The 23,616-nt window shown below is 37.8% G+C and overlaps 1 protein-coding gene across 1 annotated transcript in view; it reads left to right on the forward strand.

Annotated features, from left to right (window-relative positions):
• LOC144439203 (gamma-aminobutyric acid type B receptor subunit 1-like) overlaps nt 1–23,616 on the forward strand; it is a 47,035-nt gene that overhangs the window by 21,194 nt on the left and 2,225 nt on the right. The window contains exons 3-14 of the mRNA XM_078128474.1: nt 9,544–9,714; nt 10,529–10,633; nt 12,260–12,325; nt 13,019–13,207; nt 13,616–13,852; nt 15,519–15,579; nt 18,446–18,535; nt 19,545–19,695; nt 20,683–20,818; nt 21,729–21,845; nt 22,516–22,638; nt 23,237–23,575. Of these exons, the coding sequence (XP_077984600.1) occupies nt 9,544–9,714; nt 10,529–10,633; nt 12,260–12,325; nt 13,019–13,207; nt 13,616–13,852; nt 15,519–15,579; nt 18,446–18,535; nt 19,545–19,695; nt 20,683–20,818; nt 21,729–21,845; nt 22,516–22,638; nt 23,237–23,575 (1,785 nt within the window). The remainder of the gene's footprint in view (nt 1–9,543; nt 9,715–10,528; nt 10,634–12,259; nt 12,326–13,018; nt 13,208–13,615; nt 13,853–15,518; nt 15,580–18,445; nt 18,536–19,544; nt 19,696–20,682; nt 20,819–21,728; nt 21,846–22,515; nt 22,639–23,236; nt 23,576–23,616) is intronic.

Genomic DNA, 23,616 nt, shown 5'->3' on the forward strand with positions numbered 1-23,616 from the left:
GTCTGTACTCAATTTTATAGTGTATGTTCTGCCATACACAAGGTCAAATCGAACAGCTTGGTGTGACGGAGCGGGTTTTTCACGCTTATCGAAGGCTTGCTAACGCTACCACTTATTAGCTTTCGTAGGCAATCTATTCTAGAGTTTTATTAGGTGTTAAATATCAGAGTTTTTCGTGTACTTTCCTCGAGTTCGTCACAATGGTGGCAAGCGGTGCGATTTAAAATTGGGTCGGGTTCATAGCGTTGCGTTGGTACACTGTTCTATTGTTTGTATTTGCGACAAAGTTTCAAAGTCGTTTTGTCGATCGATACTCCCGGCTATTGATCAAGTTGTTGCAGTTGTTGTTTGGTTATTTGGCATTGTACTGATTTTGAGACATTGTCATGGAGAATTCTCTAGACAGTGAGATTACTTTTCCAAGTGGAGAGCAAGGTGTTGATAACACTGTCTTAGTATCTGATACAACTCACAGTAAATCTGAGCAAGTTCACAGTGAACGGCAAGTTGGCGATTTTGTGGACATGCCTCACCTAATGTCGCCAGAAGGTATCGTCCAACAAGGAGTAAAGCATTTGTCTGGGACTATACCATTCTCCTTAGGGGGTGTTTCAGGTGGTATGAATAGTGCGTTGAACACTACCACTGCGAGGGGTGGCAATATGTCAACTTCTGTTGCCCAGAGTAAAGGGTCTACTTCAATGAAAAGTGTGGATGTAATGGATGGTCACTCTTTTGCTCAGCCTAACACAAATTCTACTCCAGCACATTTTCTTGGTTCTAGATTGTTACCCACAGGTATGAGTTTGGGGTATGAGGGAGGCAGTCTATCTGCAGGTAAATTAGATTTGCCATCATCAGGTATGTCTTACAAAACCAGTAGAACTCCCCCACTAAACTGTTCGGGCTCTAAACAAACAACAGTAGCGAAAGCAGACAGTTATGATGGGAATAATGATTTTGTGAACTACAAACTCCATTTTGAAATCTGTGCGCGTGTAAATGGGTGGAATTCTGAGCAAAAATTTCACATTCTTTTGACCAAACTGAGAGGTAGAGCTCTTGAATTCGCTGCGCATTGCGGAAAGGAAGTAAACGATTATGAGGAGTTGTGTGAATTGTTGATCAGACAGTTTTCAACTTGTGGACTAGAGGACGAATTTCGTCTTCAGGCTAAGACAGTTGTAAGGAAAAAAGATCAGTCCTTAAAAGATTTAGCACAGGAAATAAGACAGATTATAATAAAGGCATACCCTAGTGCTACAGGTGATTGTTTTGAACGACTTTGTATTGATCACCTCTTTCAGGCTGTCCAAGATGACGCGCTGCAGAGAAAAATAAATGAAGCAGGGCGAATGAAAGGTGCGACTTTGGACTCTGTCGTCCACGAAGGACAGTGTGAGGAAAGTTATCAGAAATTTCGTAGAACGAAGGGTCGTCCGTCTGTAGTCAGGTCAGGTGATATGTGCGATGAGGGTTCGTCTAAGGACACAAGTATGCAGGGTTTATTACTGCATGTATTAGACAGACTGGAAAAAGTAGAGATATCTCTTAAGTCTCGAAATTTCAGTAGTACAAGGGGGAGAGATTCTCCGAAGAAATTAGAATGTTGGTCGTGTGGTCAGGAAGGGCATCGAAAACAAAATTGCCCACAACGTCAACAGGGTCAAACTAAGGTCAAGTCGTTAAACAACCAAGGATTGCGGGATCCGGCCGTCCCACAATCCGCTTAGGACAGTCAGCAAGTAAAATTGATGGCGAGGCTGGATTAGACCGAGCTGATGATGTAGCGACAACTGTTTCCCCATCTTTGTCTTCTAAATCTAATACTAATTTAATTTCAAAACAGACTATTGATCAAAGTAGTAACACTTCTTCTAATCTTACTTGTACTTCTGACAATTCTTCTTTTTCTCAACTCAAGTCTGGTGAAGGTCATGGGGTCACAGGTCAGTGTCCTTTGGTCATTAGGGCGGGTACACCTCAAAGAAGTAACCAGGAATCAATTCGGATGATATTGGTTGATGTAAGCGTGCAAGATGTCACTCAGAAATGCTTAATTGACACCGGTTGTACAAACTCAATAATTTCTAAAGGATTTTTCGATCTCATCCCTGAAAATGAGCGCCCACAGTTGGTCGATTTTGGTAACTATCTTATCCAGGCAGATGGGTCGCACGTTGCATTATTGGGTAACGTATTGGTGAAAGTTAAGATTGGTGACAAGGAGAGATTTGAATCTATCCTGGTAGCAGAGTCTTTAGATGGGTCAGCTGGTATAATAGGCATGGATTTGTTACGCAAATTCGATTGCAAACTTAATTTGCAGGAGGGTACCGTTGCTATTGGCGACCAAGTATTGGAAACAATACATGATGACTTGAAACCTTTCTGCTGTCGGCTACAGGCTAATTGGGCACAGTCTATTCCAGCGGGGCATGAAGGTATACTCTTGGCTAGGATGCAAAGGAAGCCTAGAGTTGGTCAAGTGGGATACAACTTGTATAGGGGTCATGTGATTGAAAGAGAAAATAGTCAGGAATCAGGTATTCTGTCCCGAGTGTCTGAGGTTACCACTATGGTAACTCCAGTTCATGTTGGTGAAACAGGTATGATGGGTGCTTACTGTCTCAGTCAAACGGGAAGTAACGTCCATGCAGTAAGGGTTATAAATCTAAGCAACCAAGATATAGAAGTCAGGAAAGGTCAATGTGTGGGTTTGCTGAAAATGGATAAAACTGCAAATTTTAGTATAGAATCTTTTCCGGTTTTGGACAGGCCAGTTGCTAACACAACCGCAACATCAACATTTAAGGTGGCAGCTGCTAAACAGTGTGAGGGCATGCCTAACCATTTACATGATCTGTATGAGCGCAGTATAGTGAATCTTACTTCTGACAATCAAAAGAGACGAGTGTTTGAGTTGTTGGTCAATAACTCGGATGTGTTCAGTAAAGACAGTATGGATATGGGAAAAACTGATATGATTAAACATCACATACCTACAACCTCTGAAGTTCCAATTAGGTCTCGTCCTTACAGGGCACCTCATTGGAAAAAGACTGAGATTGATAGGCAGATTCAGAGTTTTGTAGATAAGGGTTTGTTGGAGGAGTCAGATAGTGCATGGTCCAGTCCTTGTTTGTTAGTAAATAAGAAAGATGGCTCATATAGGGTTGTTTGTGACTATCGCAAACTTAACGCCATTACACTGTGTAATGCACAGCCCATTCCAAGAATCCAAGATAATTTGGAAAGTTTGGGCGGTGCAAAACTATTCAGCTGTTTAGACCTTAATCAGGGGTTCTACCAAGTAGAATTGGACAAAGGTAGTAGAGAGAAGTCAGCTATTGTTACACCTTCGGGGAGGCTATTACAATGGACTTCAATGCCCATGGGTCTTTGTGGTAGTCCAGGCACTTTTGAAAAGCTAGTAGAGAAAGTCTTCCAGGGATTACAGTGGGAAATCTTGTTACTGTACATTGATGACATCATTGTCTTTGGCTCTACTTTTGAAGAAGAGGTAGAGAGACTAGAGGTGGTATTTGGTAGGTTGAGGAAGGCTGGTTTGAAGTTAAAGGCTAAGAAGTGTGTCCTCTTTGCTGTCAAGGTCGAATTCTTGGGTCATACCATTACTGAAAAGGGGGTTTCCACTGACCCAAAGAAAATAGATTCCATCAAGCATTGGCCAGTTCCACGCAATGTGTCAGAAGTGCGAAGTTTCTTTGGTTTAGCGTCATATTACCGACGGTTTATTCGTAATTTTGCAAGCATAGCTAAACCATTGAATGAACTGACACGCAAACATGCGGTATTTGTATGGACACCTCAGTGTCAGGCTGCATTTGATGAATTGAAGGAGTTGCTAACAACAGCTCCTGTGCTTGCGTTTCCATCAGAAAAGGGACAATTCGTCCTAGACACAGATGCAAGTGGGACTGGGATAGGAGCAGTCCTATCACAAGAAATAGAGGGTGTGGAACATCCGATTGGCTATGCTAGTCGAGTGCTGAATAAAGCAGAAAGGAATTACTGCGTTACCCGTAGGGAGCTTTTGGCCTTGGTGAATTACGTGAAGTATTTCAAGCACTATCTTCTTGGTAGGAAGTTTACAATCAGAACTGATCATGCTTCCTTGGTCTGGTTGCTAGGGTTTAAAAATCCTGAGGGACAGTTGGCCAGATGGTTGGAGGTTTTGGGCCAGTTTACTTTTAAGGTGGTCCATAGAGCTGGTAATAAACACCAGAATGCTGATGCATTAAGTCGCATCCCGGTCATAAATTGCAAGCAATGTGGTATGGAACATCATGGGTCAAGTCAAGCGAGTAGCAAGGGGTCGGCATACTCTTGTGAGTCTAATAGTAAAGAGTCGGTCGTCCAGGTTCTGTCTTGTCATAGTAATGATGATAATGCCTCAAAGGGTGGGGAAAAGGATAATCCAGAGGAAGTGTCTGTCTGGTGTCTTTCCAAGGGGGGACGCCCTCTATCAAGGAAAGGGAAGGTGCACAAGGTACCCCTAAGGCAGCAGGCTGTTGGTAAACAGCAGGATGCTGAGTTCAAGTTAGACAGTGATACAGTCATAAATCACGAACCTCTTTGGACCAGAGAGGAATTGAGAAATTGTCAGTTAGATGATCTCCATATAGGGCTGATATTGAGGTTGGTTGAAGGAGGTCATGATAGACCCTCATGGGATGAAATTTCTCATAAATCCCCAGCTTTAAAAACGTACTGGTCCCAGTTTAATCAGTTTCGTGTTCGTGATGGTATCCTGTATAAGTTGTGGGAGGCTGCAGATGGTAAGCTGGTTCGCTGGCAAATTGTATTACCCAGGGTTTATATTGGGCTTGTACTAAAGACATTCCATGAAAGCCGATTTGGCGGACATGGTGGTATGGGACGTACACTTGCAAAGGTTCGACTCAAGTATTACTGGTATGGTATGTCGGTTGATGTGCGTGCCCATGTTCGTTCATGTGACACTTGTGCTAAGAATAAGTCAACTGGTGGGGTTAAACGTGCCCCAATGAAGACATATGTAGTTGGAGCTCCAATGGAGAGAATAGCAATTGATGTGGTTGGTCCGTTTCCAGAGTCTGATAAGGGAAACAAGAAAATTTTGGTGGTTGGTGACTACTTCTCCAAATGGATGGAGGCATATGCTATTCCTAATGAGGAAGCAGTAACTGTTGCAAAGACTTTGTTAGATAACTTCCTTAGTCGGTTTGGCATGCCCTTGGAATGCCATAGTGATTTAGGGCGTAATTTTGTCTCTAACGTGTTCAAAGAAGTGTGTGAACTATTGGGGGTTAGCAAAACCTATACAACTCCCAGGCATCCCCAAAGTGATGGACAAATAGAGAGATATAATCACACTCTAGTCCGGTACATTAGATCTTACATGGACCCACACAAACATCAGTCCGACTGGGATGATAACTTAAGTCTTGCAACATTTGCTTATCGCAGTAGTGTCCATCCTTCTACTGGTGAAACACCCAACATGCTTATGTTTGGTAGGGAACTCTACTACCCCTTGGATATAGCAGTCACCTCCACTGATTCACAGGAAGTTGACCAATTCACTGACTATGTTACTGACTTGAGAGAAAGACTAGAAGTAGCACATGAACATGCGCGCACACAACTGACTAATACTGCTAGGAGACAGAAAAAGCTCTATGACCGTTTTGCGACAAAGAAGAGTTATAGTGTAGGGGACTTTGTTTGGCTTAAGGACGAAAGGAGGAGAAAGGGTTATGCTCCTAAATTACAGCTAGCGTATGAAGGGCCATACTTGGTGGTCAGTAAGCTGTCTGACTTGGTATATAGGATACAGTATAGCGCTAAGAGTAAGCCAAAGATTGTCCACTATGAAAAACTGAAACAATATCAGGGAAAGGAACTGGAACATTGGTTGGACAAGGTTAAGATTCTGCCAGTGGACAAACGTGTCCAGGTGGGAACACCCACTGACTCTGATCACACAAAATCGGATCTGTATGACAAAATTAAGGTCACACCACCTTCACATGCACATAGCGCTGTTAACCAGAATGGTGTCACTGCAGAGGTGAAAGGTCAGTCAAATAAGTCCATTCCAATGGTGGTTTCTCCCCTTGATATTGCTCCAGTGGTTAGGAGTGACATTGTGAAAGGTTGCTCTGATATTGAGAATGACACAGAGATAAAAGATGATCTAAGTAAAGATCATGGCCTTGATATAGGTGGACCACTTGATAGTCTGAAAATTATAAAAGACACTGATACACAATCAGTAGAAAAGGTTTTGGAGGATGAAACAAAGGCAAATACAAAACAGTCAAAGCCACAAAGTGTTAGGTATCCGAGAAGAGTCCGGAAGCCAGTGAATTACTATGGTTTTAATAGACTGTCAAAGGCCGTTAGTCAAGTTTGGAAAGACTTGACTGCAAGCAGAACAGTTCCTGTTGTTCAGACAATCTAAGCTACAAGAACATCTTGGCACGTAGCCAGAGAGAATGGAGTTTTCTCTCTTCAGGGTTTGACATCCCTGCGTAGGTGAGTCACAGAGAGTGTAACAAAGCAAGGTAGTTACACTTGGTGAACAGAAAAAGTTCATGGTTGTCACTTGTTTCCATATAGGATGGGTACATAGTGATGTTAAGTCACAGATATGACAGAATTGGGTCATAGTGACTGGTTGATGAGCAATCATCGTTTATGATTTTCACTTCTCGACGATCAACACTGACTGACTGACTGACTGAAAAAAAAGGTATAAAATGGAAAGAAAAGTCCTTATTTAGACAACTCATTTTCGTATTGATTCTATTTTTGTGAACAGACTGATTATGAAGATATTTCATTACTAGTTAGTTCATCAGTTGATTTAACCCATCGCTGCGGGTTGGCATTGTCAGCTGAAGCGTGGTGTGGTTGTTTTGTCACTATGGCAAATTGAATTGAATTGGTCCGTATGTGATGATTTCATTTCAGAGTACACTGGACATGTAAGGTATTTGCGTGGTAATAGCAAATCATTTTCTATCATGGGTGTTGTGATAGATGGAGACCATGTACTTGTGTCACTTTATTTGTACTATATTGGAATCTTGTTATTGCATATTACTGTATAGGCGACCATGACAACTGAACTACAAGCTTTAGTCTTTAAATTCGTATGTGGTATCCACAATGAACAATTTTTGTAGCGTTATCTACAGGACAGATTCTTGGGTTTCATTTGACCAAGACAGAGGGGCTCGTTGCCCTGAATAACCCTTTTGGTTATGTCAATACAAGCGTAGATGTACCTTATCGACCTTTTGTGCATGAGGGCATGCACAGGTCTGGTCGGGGGAATTGTTGCGGAAAGCTTGCGGGTGTCACGCCCACGGGTGCCTGTATTTGGCTCGTCTCAGTACCTTACTGGAGAAAGTCGGATTTTTCCCTGTATTTCAGGTCTAGATATCCCGTGTTTAGTCGAAGCACACTTTTCATATGCCAGTCAGTTGCTGAGGGGCGGAGTCTTGGTCACATGGTCAGGTAGCTATAGCAACACTTTTCTCCCATGCTCACTCTCGCTCTTGCTGGACACCGTGTAGTCAACATCGTGTCAAATACGCTCTTGACATAATCTCTTGGTTTACCGTCATTTTCACTTCTTTTCTGTTAAAACCTACTTCTTCCTTTAGGGAAATGTTTTCTTGTATGCCTCTGTGAGGTTGGGTCGCTGGTTTTCACGAGTTGGTCGTGATATTTCAGGTTCTTGGGTTGAACCGTGGTCTAGAGACGCTGACATTGGCGAATGTGTCTGTACTCAATTTTATAGTGTATGTTCTGCCATACACAAGGTCAAATCGAACAGCTTGGTGTGACGGAGCGGGTTTTTCACGCTTATCGAAGGCTTGCTAACGCTACCACTTATTAGCTTTCGTAGGCAATCTATTCTAGAGTTTTATTAGGTGTTAAATATCAGAGTTTTTCGTGTACTTTCCACGAGTTCGTCACAGTACTTATATTTCGTTGCCCTGCGATATTGTCTGCTTCAAGTGTGGGCCGGCTCAACCATATAGTGAGACAACCACTAAACCACTATACATCTTTCGTGTTACTCTGCTTTTACAGTTTACGATCATTATAATCACTAGCCTTTCACCAGGTAATAATTCATAAACCATTGTGCTTTGGAATGTATAATAGAGAGAAGAATGGGTTCTAACAAAGTTTTAAAATGATTATGTGAAATACAGCTAAAATGATGTTGGATTGATGTTTCACTTATTATGTAATATGACATTTAATACACACCCTCGAAATAATTACATATTAGGTACTGTGCACAGTGGGGCTGTAGAAGTAGTCAAGTTGAAATGTTGATTATCAGTTAGAAAATAAGCATCTGCAGCCATTAAAATAATCTGTTTTTACTGCACTGTGAAAGAATAACAATGCTTATCAGTGTTCAAAGTGATTGGGCAAATGATCCTGCTGTGTTTATTATGTCTCTATTATTGTTAGTCAGAGTTGAAATATTTCTAACTCTGTGTCAAAAATGTAATGTCCCATGAGGGAAACACCAAACCAACATCATTTTAGCTATAAACTAGACAAAACGCTTCTCCACTGTGCTGGTAATTTAGTCGTCTGTGATACCATATACTCACGGCACATACCTTATGTACAGTCCATTCCGAAATCGCAAGCAGTATGTATATATAATATTTTAATCTTAACCGATAAGTGTTTTGTGGAACAGATGCTGTACTTCTGAAGGACACGACATCGGCAGCGCCCGTAAGCCGTTCTACCGAGATTATATCGTACACTCGATATTCTAAAACATACTTAAACATTATCGTATACGAAGAATGATAGCCATATTTCAATGCATTCAGAGAACACTTAGGCTGCATAGGAGAGAAATGGGAGACATAACACGAGTAGAGAGACGGGAGAAAACTAGAAAGCTAAGAGTGCACTTGGCAGATTGAAAAGTTCCTTACTGATTGTCTGCATGGTATAAGCTGGAGATTTAAAAGACGAAGGAATACCATTACTGGGACATATGGTTGAGTTGACCGTTCAGTCGGTTGAAAGGATTTCAATTTGTGTTGATCGTACTACTAGGAATATACACGGATGAATGAACGAATCAAACAAATCTACGGATGAATAATCACAGAGAAATCTAGCCCTAATTTGACCGACACAAAATGTTCCTTTAAAGTCCCATTTCCTTGCGTAATTAGCCGAGAAAGTCAAAGGGTGGGCGAGGACTACTTTGTTCTTACAGTAATACTGGTTAACTGAACATGCATTCTTATTCTGAACAATTGACCTCTTCAACTTCTAAAATAAGTGGCTTGAAAACGCAGATATTGGAGAGAAACGTACAGATGCAATTTCGACAAAGATGGAAGATAAAAAGAATACTCATAATCCTAAACAATAATTGAACTAAACACAACAAACAATTTACTTCCATCCAGAATATTTTCAAAACTATTACACATTACACTCCTTTTATAAATTCTTGATAAATTTACGTTATTGTTTCAGCTATCTTACGCCTCTACGTCGGTGGCACTTACTAATAGAGAACTATATCCAACTTTCTATCGCACTGTGGCTCCAGATTCGGCCCATAATGCCGCAAGGACAGCATTCTTACGTCACTTCCGTTGGAAAAAGGTCGCCGTTCTATTCCAAGATGAAGAGCTCTTCTCTTTGGTGAGTGTCCCATGTTTACAAAAAGCGAGAGAAATAGAGAAACTTAAGCGTCGTGATTCATTAACATCAAATGCAAATACTAGTAAAAGGGTTATGCATGTAACTAAATACACTTTAATTATATAGCAATACACACAGTAGATGTAACTATATGGCGCCATTACAGATCTGATAGCTGCAGAATAAGACACATACTGACAATAGATACAAAACCAAATAATGTAATGCCATGAAAACATACACCACGGCTGTTTAGCTGAAAATACAAAGATTAGTTTATCGAAATTGTAACTGCACTACAGGGGCATAGCAACCAACCGTACAAAAGACACTGGTATTATATTATTAGTGTCACCGATCGTAATAGGTAGAATGCGCTTCGCCAGCCAATTTTCCCGAAAATTGAAGTTTAGTCAAACCTTTCAAAACCTTGAAAGCTTGTTCCCCGTCGTTCTGAGAGCTCACCATCTTGTTTTCAAGGAAATCAATATTTCTATTTTCTAACAGAGTTACAGGATTCCCCAGCCAGTTTTGATTTTAAAATTGGTCAATTTTCTGAATCGTATACTATATTAAGTGATAACAATACACACGAGATAGAGTTTGAGTTAGTTATATTAAATGACAACATCGACTATCTTTTACTGAAATAGGCGAGAATAACAGTCGTATAGGTTTTATTCTCAGCATGAATGAATATTCGCCTCCGAGTATCAAGACATTCTTCAGGTATAATCTATAGAGCATACTTTGGACCCCGTCGTATGCGCATGTTGAGGAGGAGAATTTATCACGTGATTTCACTTTTATCTAGGCTACTAGTAACATGATGGATTACTTTGAGACCAAATCAAACATAAGCATAATAATAGCTGAAGGGTTCGTCGACAATCCAGCTTCCCAAATCCAGAAACTAAAGGTAGGTATGCAATGTCTCTAATAGTGAATATTAGTGTGTGTCATACTCAGTGTATTGTAGTTCTTCAGGTTTTGTGTGGCTATTCGTTATACTATCCTTTCTATCTTATCAAAATAGTGAGGAAATCACAGTTCACTTTCCACTCTAAAACAGTAAATATCATTGACGACCCGAAGCAAGAGAAATGTGGAAGTGTAACTAGCTAAGAAGCAAATAAACCAGAACGTGTTGTACTAATGCGAATGGATGTAGGGAGATACGGCCAAGAAATAACTCACTTTCAGTAAATATACATTCAGAGAAAATGAGGGACATTTATCGGGTGAATTTCTTGGGATTATTTATCTTCCACTCTTAATTACATTACTCAGTCTCCTCTGTTAAAATGTTTCCTGAATTCTAGGGTCAAATACTCAACTACGCAATCGTTCATTTTAGGCAAGACGCTGGCGGATATCATTAACACATGGCTTCGTAATCACTCAATGTTAAATACTGACAGATATTGAGAATTAAATTTTGATAGATTGAATGTGCAATTTTAGCTTTTTTTACACTTAAAACCCCCCTCGAGACCACAAACTCTCCTTATTGTACTTCCTTGGTAATACCTTGACAAGCGATCGGCTGCGAACGAGGAGTTGAGGAAAGTTATGAAGGCATGCATTGAATAATCCACAGGGGTTGAAATTTGAGAATTAATTTACAAATCAAAAATATAATTACCGGTTTCTACATCAACGCTAATAGAATGTACCATTCTTTATGCATTATGACCGCTAAAAATACCATACCTTTTGAAAACGTTTATTGTACTTGATACAATTGCACTTGCTAAAATGAAAATGGATTAGACATTGTAGTCATATTAGTGTATCGTTTTACATTGGTATAACATAAAACAAACATTAATCTTGTCTCGTGGAATTTCAATCATTATCTCCAAATGGGTCTGTTATTACGGTGGTTTGCCATTATCGTAATACCTGGAGGTAGTATATCAAAGTGTGCACCAAGGCTAAAGGTTACTTAACAGTTTTATGGTTGTGTCACTCCAAATGTCGTGCTGTATGCATTACATCTAAAGAATTGTCTGTCTTTGTTCGATGGCAACATTATATTATATGTGTAGACAATTATCATTATGATAAAATATAGATGAAGTTTAAATGTCTCATTCAATGCTACATTTCTATAAAGTAACATGCATTGTACTTGTATGTAAATGAAGAAAGATAGATATAAATAGATAGATGTATATATATGTAGATAGATAGATAGATAGATAGATAGATAGATAGATAGACAGATAGATAGATAGATAAAGAAATAAATAGATACATGATGGCGATCAACAGTTATAATTATATATATATATATATTGATGAGTGGATGGATAGACATATCTATAGTTAGGATATAAATTGGTACATACATACATACATACATACATACATACATACATACATACATACACAAAAGATAAGTATTTTTTAAACATCTATCAGCACTTTAAAAGACGCTAAATATATTGCTTTTCCACTTCTACTTTTGCACTTATTACGGCCTCAACTATACTGAATGCAACCAAGGTATGAACAAAGATTAATGTTTTTCCTCAAATAGGAAAAGGATGCCAGAGTTATCATCGGCAGTTTCCATGAAAAAGAAGCAAGGCATGTCTTTTGTGAGGTATATCTATTTACAATACATAATGGACATGAACTCTGTATCAGGTGATATCATTTTGACATTCAGACTTGACTATTGTGGTCAAGATTATAATTATTTTATTGATTAACATTCATTTAAACTTGGTCACAGCTTGTTGAAAATGACCAAGATTCAAGAACTCATGTGACACAGTTTTCCCATTGACAAATGCAATTGACGTTTATTGATCCTTCACATGGACGTCTTTGAAAGTATTGACTGAATAGACATGTAAGGGCCACAAGCTGATTTTTATAAGCTTTTTTTTTACTCAATTGAAAATATTTACATTAAACCCTCGGTTAAAGTACTGTAATATAACGGTAATGTCGATGCATGTCTTTCATGACATACATACAACTTTATTCTGGCATTGTTAGGACAATAGATTATATAGTAGTGATTTCATTGATATTTAATATTCGACTATTAAATATATGACGTCATCTAATCGTTTATAAATTATCTCTTAGTACCAGGATGGCATTCAGTGAATTACAAGTGATGGTTAAGTACGATTCAATAAGCAGAAAACTGTTGAGTACCTTTTAAATATGCAGCAATAACTACACCCCAAAATTTATCAACACAACTTGTGCAGCATTAACTTTGACTTGACCCAGATCATGGTGATCCTTCGTTATTGATTTAAGTCACATATTTTCTTTCCAGGCCTACAAAGCGGGTTTATATGGAAGTAAATACGTGTGGATAATAGTAGGATGGTACAGGCCTTATTGGTGGTTATCTGAGAATGACACAAACTGTACGTTAGACGAGTTGAAAGAAGCTGTTGAGGGGTATATTGCTGTAGAGTCTCTGAACAGTGACTTGAACAGCGAACCAAGCATTTCTGGATTGGTAAGACCGTATAATAATACATTTTCAGGCTACCCATTATCTAGGGCCCTTCTGTGCTGGACAAGTCCAAGAGTCCTTTCCCGTAAAATCAATCATGAGAACAATAATTTGTGTTACATTTCTCAATAATTAGTATTTCAGCGATTTGGTGGACAGCATGCATGACTGTCTTTATTTGTACAATCTTTCATTTCACTTCCAATCTAAATCTGGGTCCACATTTAGGCCGACGCCATGCAACAAAGTTTAATACCGTGAAAGGCCTAAAGTGTCTATAAACTCCCCGATGTACTGTAACAGAGGACCATGTTGTCTAAATTTGAGTTTAGTCATTGTTTAACGATTGGAGTGCATATAGTTTAACAATAGAATTATCTCAATTTATCAAAATGCTCTCATACTCCACAGACATCGCGTGCCTTTAGAGATGAACTACAAAGAAGAGGAGAACACATGACAACCTATGCACCACAAACCTACGACGCAGTCTGGACAATAGCATTAGTTATCAAAGAGTTGTTAGAACAACAAAACCACACCTTCAACGGGACAAACTTTTCTCTCACAGACCTGGAATATGGTAATGCTTTTCTTCAAATCAAGATCAAACAAATTCTCTCTCGTATACAGTTTAGAGGAATATCGGTATGTATAATTGAAAACCAAAAAAATAAATAGATTGAAGTTTATAAAACCCTGATAACCCTAAGGCCTGATAAAAAAAATTGTTTGGTTCCACTTACCCGACCCCACCCAGTTTTTCACTGCCGACCCTAAATCTTTTTTTTTCATATTCGAGAAAAAATAATAAAATCGCGAAATATTGGATGCGGAAATTGACATCAACTTCAAAAGACAATATAAAACTATTCTTCCAATTTGTAGTGGCTGTACATCTTATGGAAAGAAACCAATAACACAGAGACCATATGGAAAATAACGGAAAACACAACTACCTGAACTAGACACTCACATATGAACAACAATATAATAAAATATAATAAAAAGTCTATCTACCCCACCTATTCTAAAATTGAGCGTAATCGGAACCACATAATTTTCTATTAGGTCTAAGGATAGATATATTATATATTTTACCGGTGTCTATTCATTAAAAGGCCATTGTCCATTCTTCATATTTTCTGATGATATAGTTTAGAGAACAGTATTTTCCAATTTAGAATAAAATGTCAATCGTCACTGGTACTGCAGCCTCTGGACTCCGTAGTAGGTCGGATGGTTGACTAAGATAGCATTCTCTCCACATAGCCTGCGAGCTCAGTAATCCCATGTGCACCATGTGTAGAAGCTGATTGGCTGAATAAGTAATATGATACCAATGTTATGTTGATTAAGTCACATTGGTTTCTATATCATGTTGATTGTGTCAAGTTACCTGGATGTGACCTAGTTGACCGTATAGGGACATGTGACATTTGCATAAGTAACCGCGAACATGATGTGCTATCTTTATGATGCTAAGTTTTCCTCAGGGTAGCAGATAATGAGGCTTGCGCCCCCCCCCCTCCCCCTCCCATACTGAATTTGCATTACTGAGTTCGCAGGCTGTGTGGTGAACACTTGTCAAGTCGACCAGCCAGCTACTGTAACAGAGGCCACTGGTATAGCTGAGCGTTTATGCACAGACAGAATATTTTAGGCCCAAGAATATACATCTTTATGTGAAGCCCAAATATCAGGAAAAAATGCCAGAACTCTAAATGGTTCCACAATGAAAATAAGAACTAAGACATACACGTGTATGAAGTTGATAACTAGTATACAATTACCCTGATTTGACTATGTCTTTAAAAAACATCTTGTAATTCATTTAATTTTTATCATGAGATAATTTCATGCCATACCGATAACATTTGTGTGTAACTGTGAAATTCTACAATATTTTGTATAAAAACTGTGTGGTGAAACTCACAAAACCAGATAGTCAATTCGTTTACTTAAAATGACACGTTTCGTACATTGCCATCTCAAACTCTATAAAATTTAAAATGGCATTTAGACAGTACCGGACTATCAAATCAATCATCTGCCAAATTCACTCGGAGACAAATATATGGAATGCATCATCAAATCCTGTCTAAAGCTTTGATTTAATTTGACCTGGAGATCACTTACACGAGAGACATCGTTCTGGACTAGAACTTAGAAAGCCTATCTATATCTGATTTCGCGAGGTTGGAGCATACAGTTTTATTCCGTCTGTATGGGTTTAGCAATATTGTTGCCCCAATATACTTCCATAATATTTAACAGTGTTAATATTTCTTTATTGCATATATTATATCCACAGGGTGTGGTTTTGTTCAATGGACCCGATAGAAATGGCATAACCGTTTTTGAACAGATTCAGGGTAAGTTTAATCAATATGAAATAGTAGTATAGCCAGAAGGCCGATTTTGATGAAATTTGTAATCACCCTGTCGGTTTGTCCTATGTTAACCTAAACAATAGTTCCTAATCTTATTTTCGTATCAGAAGGGACACATCTTATAAGAGGATTTAAAAAAAAATATGTCGGACTGACGCTTGAAACGATTCCTATAACAGTAAAAGTAGTGATTCGAACTTCCTAGGGGACGTAGTCCCGAAGTTCTAATCAAATGATTTCCGTTCCCTAGTGAAATGATGCGTGTTTATGTTCACAACCAAACCTGTTTAATATACTAGCCAATTTCATTTCCAAACTTCCCACAAATGTGATGTAAGCATGTTATTGTCCAAATACGCGTTATATGTGTGAATTAAATGTAACACTTTTTAATGGAAATTTATCAGTCTCGACTGCTTACGGCCGGATAGAATTGAGTGCAACCAAATTGTGCATTTATGGCCGTTTTCTCACCGAAATTGACGTTGTATAACATCGTCACCTGTTATTAGCATGTAGGCATTGAATTTGAATACCATATATATATAGTTACAGTATTAAATCTCTCATACATATATCACTCCCGTGTATTTTCTTAATATATTTCATCTAAACGTATCGGTACATTCAAGTATTAAATCATAATTCATAAAGCTTGTAGAAAAAATGAAAAGATCTAAGGTGGCAGTTATTCTAATATTTACATGCCATACGGAATGATAAATCAATATATTTATTGCATAATAATTTAAACGTTATAGGGTTATTAAAATTGAAGGAAGCTTGTATTTCAGTAATTTCTTTATATCTTGAATTATCACAGCCAGTCCTCGTGACCTTTAGATTTTAATGTTAAAGAAGGAATTTGTGAGAAATAGTGCTATTTGGGGATAAATACAATCATTCTGTAATACGATTATCAGTGCAAACAGGGAGTCGTGATCAGTGAAGCACCACAATGCCGCTATAAATTTGATATATGACACTGTACTGTGTTTAATATATTTATATTCTGATGGTACTATGTGAATATATAATGGAGCTTCATTAAATATTAAAACTCACGTCAATAAACAAAATAAAACAACGCAAAGTAAAACACGGCCATCAAGTGAGCAGAAGTCACTTCTATTGTTCATAGTGGTTAGGTCACTTTCGCTGCAGAATAATGTTGTAGACCATGGAAGTTTGACAAAGACTTTCTGCTTCTCATCAAAGGTTCAACCTCAAAATGTGGGCACAGATCCTGGAAATATATTTATGCCTGGCGTGTGGGACTAAATGCAAAACGAATGCAACCACATAAACACAACTATACTTTTTAATAGTGATACTTTAGTCACTTATGACATTTCTGAATGCATGAACAAGGGTTGTTTTGTGTACAAAAGCTCCAGGGACATGATCAAACCTCTGTTTGGATTATAAAGAATACATATAAATTTCATATTTCGAAGCTGGTGTATGTGAGACGCTGGGGAATTTTTAGAACATGATATAGATGAACGCGATGCTTTTGGTTGAAATGAAATAAAACTGGCGACAAGATGATTATGAATCTTATAGCTAAGACTGACTATGAAACGTCTGTCAGCTAGTCCGAAGTAGAGCAAAGCTTGCACTACGTCTTTGGCTCATCTCTAGTTTCTTGTTGACATTAGCTGTATATAGGATACCACACGGTCTGACAATATTCCAGGAGAGGTCGAACAAGTGAAATGTATGTCAATTCCTCTGTTTTGGGGTTGTTAATGTTTATGTTATGGTGGAGAAAACCGAGTGTTTTGTTTGCTGCTTTGTTTGAATGCAGTTTTTGTTTTGAATGCAGTTTTTGTTTTGTTTTGCTTTTTGGAGGGTTTGTATGTAACTTAGTGTATATATTTCTTACAGAACACTTGTTTTCAGATATGTTTTTGTTTTATTTTATTTTCTGTTTTGTAGCTTATATGTTGTGTGTCTGGGCCATTGGATTAAGACTAGTTCCACTGAACTGTTTCCATGGCCCTCACCAGGGAGGGTGACCATGCAATATTAAATTATGTATTTGTCATGTACACATTCCCAGTCTAAGTTCTGTCATCCTTTTTTTGGTGAAAATAAAATGAATCATCGCAGTGTGTTCAATATGTTTGCACCGGTGTAGGTCGGATGGTTCTATTTTTAGTCGTTGCTTTTGCGCTATTACTCACAACTTACAGCCTACAATTAACTTTCAATATTTTCTTTTAGTGAAGCATCTGCCAGAAACCCGGCGCATCTTCTCTTCTTTTCATACTCATACATTCACATTTGTCAGGATGGAAATCCATCGTGGTAGATTCCCATTTACATAGCAAATCGAGATTCTTTTGTAAGAATGATTCATCAGTAGTATGTTTATGGTCATGTCAACAATCGTTTCATCAGCAAATAATCTAACGGTGGGGGATAATACAATATGATTTATGGAAAATAGAAAGGGGAAGGGGCCAAGCACTAAACCTTGCGGTAACCCTTCGACTGATATGAAATACTTTATGAAAGGAAATACCAACACTCATAAAGCATTCAGACTAAGAATGCTGACAAGACAGTAAACAGACAGCTAGACAGACAGACAGACTGACGGCCAACAAGGCAAGCAGACAGACAGACAGACAGACACACAAACAAACAGACAGACAGACAGACAGACAAACAGACAGACAGACAGACAGACAGACAGACAGACAGACAGACATATGTACGGACATGCAGGCAGGCATGAAGACAGACAATCAGCTGAAAGACAGGTAGGTAGACAGGAACAGACAGACTCCAAAACTCTAGCCTTATCTCATCCGAAGTTGTCTTTTTATCCCCTCTCTAGGTGGCACGCTGAAACGCATAGCAACCTTTGACCCACAGAATGACTACCTAAGCTTCAACACAACGGATTGTGTATCTGTACAATGGCAAGGTAAAGTTTATAATTCATGTAGTGTACACCGTATGTAATCGTTATTTCGAACTGAGCCCCTCCGGATTGATATATTAAAAGTAGTTTCGAAACTTCCTTACTAAAAAATCAGACAATTACTTGAAGGCTGTTGTGAGTTCCTGCAAGATATGGCCAAATAGTTTCAATATATTCGGTTCATTTATAATAAACCCTGTTTTCCCAACCTCAGGTGACTTGGCGAAATGATAAAATTCAATTTAAATCACCATCTGTTAGATTCCACATGCACTACAACTGTTCCCCTTTGTAAACATCGGACCACCAAACAGTCTGAGTATAAACGGACATTTGCCACGCAATGTGATATATGTATTGAATACATCTGTGGCTGTCAAGTTCAAATGTGCATCGACGTACAGTAGAAAAGTAGAATATTTATCCAGTCAGGAATAAAGTACCACGAGTCTATGTCCTCGACCTTCAGAATGTTGGTAGCCTAGGTTTACATAAATTTCAGACATTGGAGGTTGCCGGAGGAGGGGTACCCCATTTGAAAGCTATATATGTATGAGTCTCCAAAAATGATCTACATTTGGGGAGCGAATCTGAAAATCAGCATGTTTGTTTTACATCTTTTTTTCGGAAAAGGATTCCGGGGAATGGGGTCATATTGAAGATTGATGTTGTTTGTACGTTTGATTGGGAAATCCAATTTATGTGCTGTTGGAAAAGGGGTGACCAAATTGCTATTGTTCATATCTGAAAGGGATAGGGATATTCTCTTTCTAGCCACACACGAGCATTTTTGCTAAACACGCATTACCGCCACTTTCCTTGTTAAATGGCCCTCAATGTCGACTATATTTTATTTAGAGTCTATTTTAACCCCACCAAATGTATGCTAACCACATAACGACACTGGAGGGCGCTATAACTCGAAAATCTTGATACATAATTTATTATTATTATTTATTATTTCATCGAGAATGAAATCTAACACTTTTATGATCTCACTTATCCCTTTCAGGTGACAAGGTGCCTTATGATCAATTGTTGATTATTGATGAAATGGTACATATCAGCAAAATAGCATTTATTTCCATCACTTTGTTGTCTCTAGCCGGAATTGCCATGGCTTTGTTGTTTTTATTGTTCAATTGTCGATACAGAAAGACTAAGTAAGTAAGCAATTTAGTGTTTTTGTTATTTTAGCATAACAATGAAAACATACAATGGTATAATTATAGGTATCACCTTGAGTATGTCATAAATACTATGCACAAGTTATTGTCTTTGAACTGAAAATATGGATTATATACCCTGGTTCTTCTATGTTACAACAACCTGTATCTACTTCACTGCTTCTGCAATACTCGAAGCAAAAGTCACCGAATCGAAATTATTTTCCACGATTTTTCATAAATTCTACTTGAGGAGGCATAATTATTTTATTCCCTAAAATTGTTCTTCATTCATCTAGAAAATACTTGTGACCTAAGAAGGGTTTTGTCACAACTCGTCTAACAACATGGCCCTTCTTTAGGTCACTTGAATTGTAGTTTCTTTGGCTGAACAAAAATAAATATTGGGAATAATATCTAACTGTCAAACAGTCACACTTTTTGTACGATAGACGAGATAGGAGAATATGGGTTGGTGGATTATCTTGACATTCTTATCAGATGTTTATAGCTGTGAAAGTTACTCAGATATTTTAAAATTATTATTTAGTTCTGCATCGTATGGGCACTTAATCGACTTCTCAAGTATCAATAGACACAGTTTGGTTGGAAGCCCCGAAATTTATCTCATGGCTGATTGCCATAAACAGACAAAGTCAACGCTATCCATTCCATCGTTGTATTTAAAAGTAACTCTTGCCATAAACAGGCAAAATCAACGCTATTTATTCCAACGTTGTATTTTATCGCAATTCCTATCGAGTAAGACCATTTGAAATCTAGTTAAAAAACAATTACAAATTTAAGCTGAAAGATGAAAAGTTACAGTGCAAGGAAGTGATTAACTGAAACGATGGTAAATACAATTACATGTCATATTTTTTTATGTAATATTATAAACCTTAGATCATGTACTAGCATTAATTTTGTGCATTAAGATATGTGTATAGCGTTAACCAATCTGTCGAGTGTGTTTTTTCGCAGGTATATTAAGTTATCCAGTCCCAATCTCAATAACCTGGTCATCATTGGTAGTATATTGGTATATCTTTGTCTAATTCTACTTGGAATCAACTCAACCGTTGTCAGAAATGTTACAATCCTATCAATTATATGCACAGTAAGTAATATTATTGGTTTGGAATTTTCAACAACAACAAAATCTTGTGCTGGGCATTGCTCCGAGCGATTTCTTTTTTTTATATATGCAGACGAATATACACAGAAACACAACCAGACATTTCTACAGCGATCCATTCAGGTTTGGCACTACTTGACAAGGCTATGTTGCACGTATCATATCACGTCGTCATGGAAGTGTCAAGGCTATCTCAATCAGTCCAGAGGCTATATCCTGGAGTCACCCTTGTCCGGCAAACACAGCACGTTCGGACTCCGTGTGATTAATATATGCTTAGGCAAACCATTTTGTATGTGTTTCCGATTACCCGACCGACCCTAGTTTAAGCTGCCAACCCTAAACATTTTTTAAGTATTTAAAACGAAAAGATAAGAAATGTTTTGTCTTCTTGACCTTCATGGACGTCTGTTTTCTTTCCCCAGTGATGCCCATACATATTTCATCAAACCTTCACAGAAGGGGTATACTCATGACCGACAATTCGTTTGGTTTTGGGTTGAAACAATATTTTTCAAAAATAAAAAAACGATTAAAAAGATAACTAAAATAAGCTAAAATCCCAACCTACCTTCCCCTTTTCCTGCAACCATGTTATCGGTAACACAGAACTATTTTTTTCGCCTTATATAGTTGTAACGGAAGAAAAACTCCAAAAACACTGCTACTATTAAATGAGAAATGAGAAAGCAAATTTAAAAGAGTTGTAAAACGCACTGGGGCTGACTCTGAAGATATTCATGAATCGAACTCTGCCTGGACAATTCTGAGAAGTGATTCTGATGGATATATTTCGCTAACAGCAGACTTAGACTATTGGTAGCGTCAGTGATTTTCATTTCTACTAACAAAACTTAATTCATCAATGAAGTATTTGCAAATTTTCCTACAGGTTCGTGCATTCCTCTTTTCTGCTGGCTTCTCTCTGGCCTTTGGTTCACTGTTCATCAAAACCTATCGTGTCTATCAGATCTTTACACATGCCAACAGTGGTGTTCTTCGAACTAAGGTAAATATGAAAAAACTTTGACATTTGTTAACCAGCATGTCGATCACATAGTAAAAAGTGGGATATTAGGAATTCTTTTTTTTTAAAAAAAGACAAAATGTGTCGATGACGTCAAAAACCTCTGCACGACTCAACGTTCTTGAGTGTCTTTTGCTCGGAACATTTGACATGGTGGGAAACACACATTTAGACGGACCGTATACATTTCTTCAACTGTAAGGGCAAATTAGACTAAGAAAAATATCAGGAATGGGTCAAATTTAAAACAAATATTTAATAAATCATACCTTTTATTAGAATACAAATTATTGCATGATTTTATATATATCATGTATTATTGTATTCTTTATACTAGAGAAATTAGTTACAGCTGTCTCCAGCTATAAAAAACAACAAAACATTAAAACAACAACAACAACAACAACAATAACAATAATAATAATAATAATAATAATAATAATAATAACAACAACAACAACAACAACAACAGCAATGTAACATTAACCACACCAATTACAATGACAATTGGCAAGGTCTTCGAAAATCAAATCTTCGAAAATCAAATACAGAATTTCAATAATACCACACTACAGTGATGCCAGATAAGAACGTCCATGTATGTTACTTTATACATGGTATCGATGGTAATGTTTGTCGTACTTCCTTTCAGATGTTACAGGAATCACGTTTATTCCTCATGGTGTTATCATTATTTACGATAGACGTCATTCTCATCATTATCTGGATATGTGTTGATCCGTTACATTTACAGCACCGAATTCTACCACAAAGAGTGAGTCTTTATGTTCTTTTCAGTTTATCAAAAGAAAATGTGCGTACTCAAAAATGTTACACCTGTGTGTAAAATCACCAACTGTTATACTAGCCAAGGTCAAGAGTGGGTCCAATGTATGTCAATTTGTCATTCTTGAAATAAATTCGTCTATACGATGGTCAAGTTTTCATCTCCACATTTGCATTTATTTCATTCATTTTCGTTTGAAAAGAATAAGGTTTATTTGTCGAAAAATTAAGTTTTACTGTCGGACATTTACGTTTTGCTGTTGAAAATGTATATGTTTGATGGAATCTTATAAAAGTTAGACATGGCACATAGGGGACACCGTAGGTAACTTAAAAAATCACCAACTATAGTACTTGTAGTACTAGCCAAGGTCGAAAGTGGGTCAATTCATGCTTCTTCAAATAGAGACGAATACAGTGGCAACTTTTCGCGTCAACATAAACGTAATTGTGTTAATTCAATTTAAGTTTTAGTGTGAAAAAAAATTGTCGAATATTATCGAATATATATGGCGCACATGTAAGACTTGTAGAAAAAAAATTGAGAGCAATACATTATTTTATATTTGCGTGTATTTTTTTCACAGTTGATAGACGAAGAAGACACGCTATATGTTCCTATAATAGAACAATGTACATGTGAACGTTTAGAAGTATGGCTTGGTATACTGTATGCGTATAAAGGCCTACTGCTGTTATTCGGAGTATTTCTGGCTTGGGAGACAAGAAAAGTGAAGATTGAAGCCTTAAACGACTCTCAATACATCGGCATGAGTGTATATAACGTCATGGTCCTTAGTATAATCACTGTCATCGTATCTAACGTTATTGGTACTGGTCAACATGAAACAACAACTTTCTTGATTGTGTCGTCTTTTATGTTAATTTCTACGACGAATACCTTGTGCCTGTTGTTTTTACCCAAGGTGAGAATACAGATAATTTCTCGCGTTTTCTCGCGTGATAT

This window comes from Glandiceps talaboti, chromosome 8, assembly GCF_964340395.1.
Source record: "Glandiceps talaboti chromosome 8, keGlaTala1.1, whole genome shotgun sequence".
NCBI classification, from domain to species: Eukaryota; Metazoa; Hemichordata; class Enteropneusta; family Spengelidae; genus Glandiceps; species Glandiceps talaboti.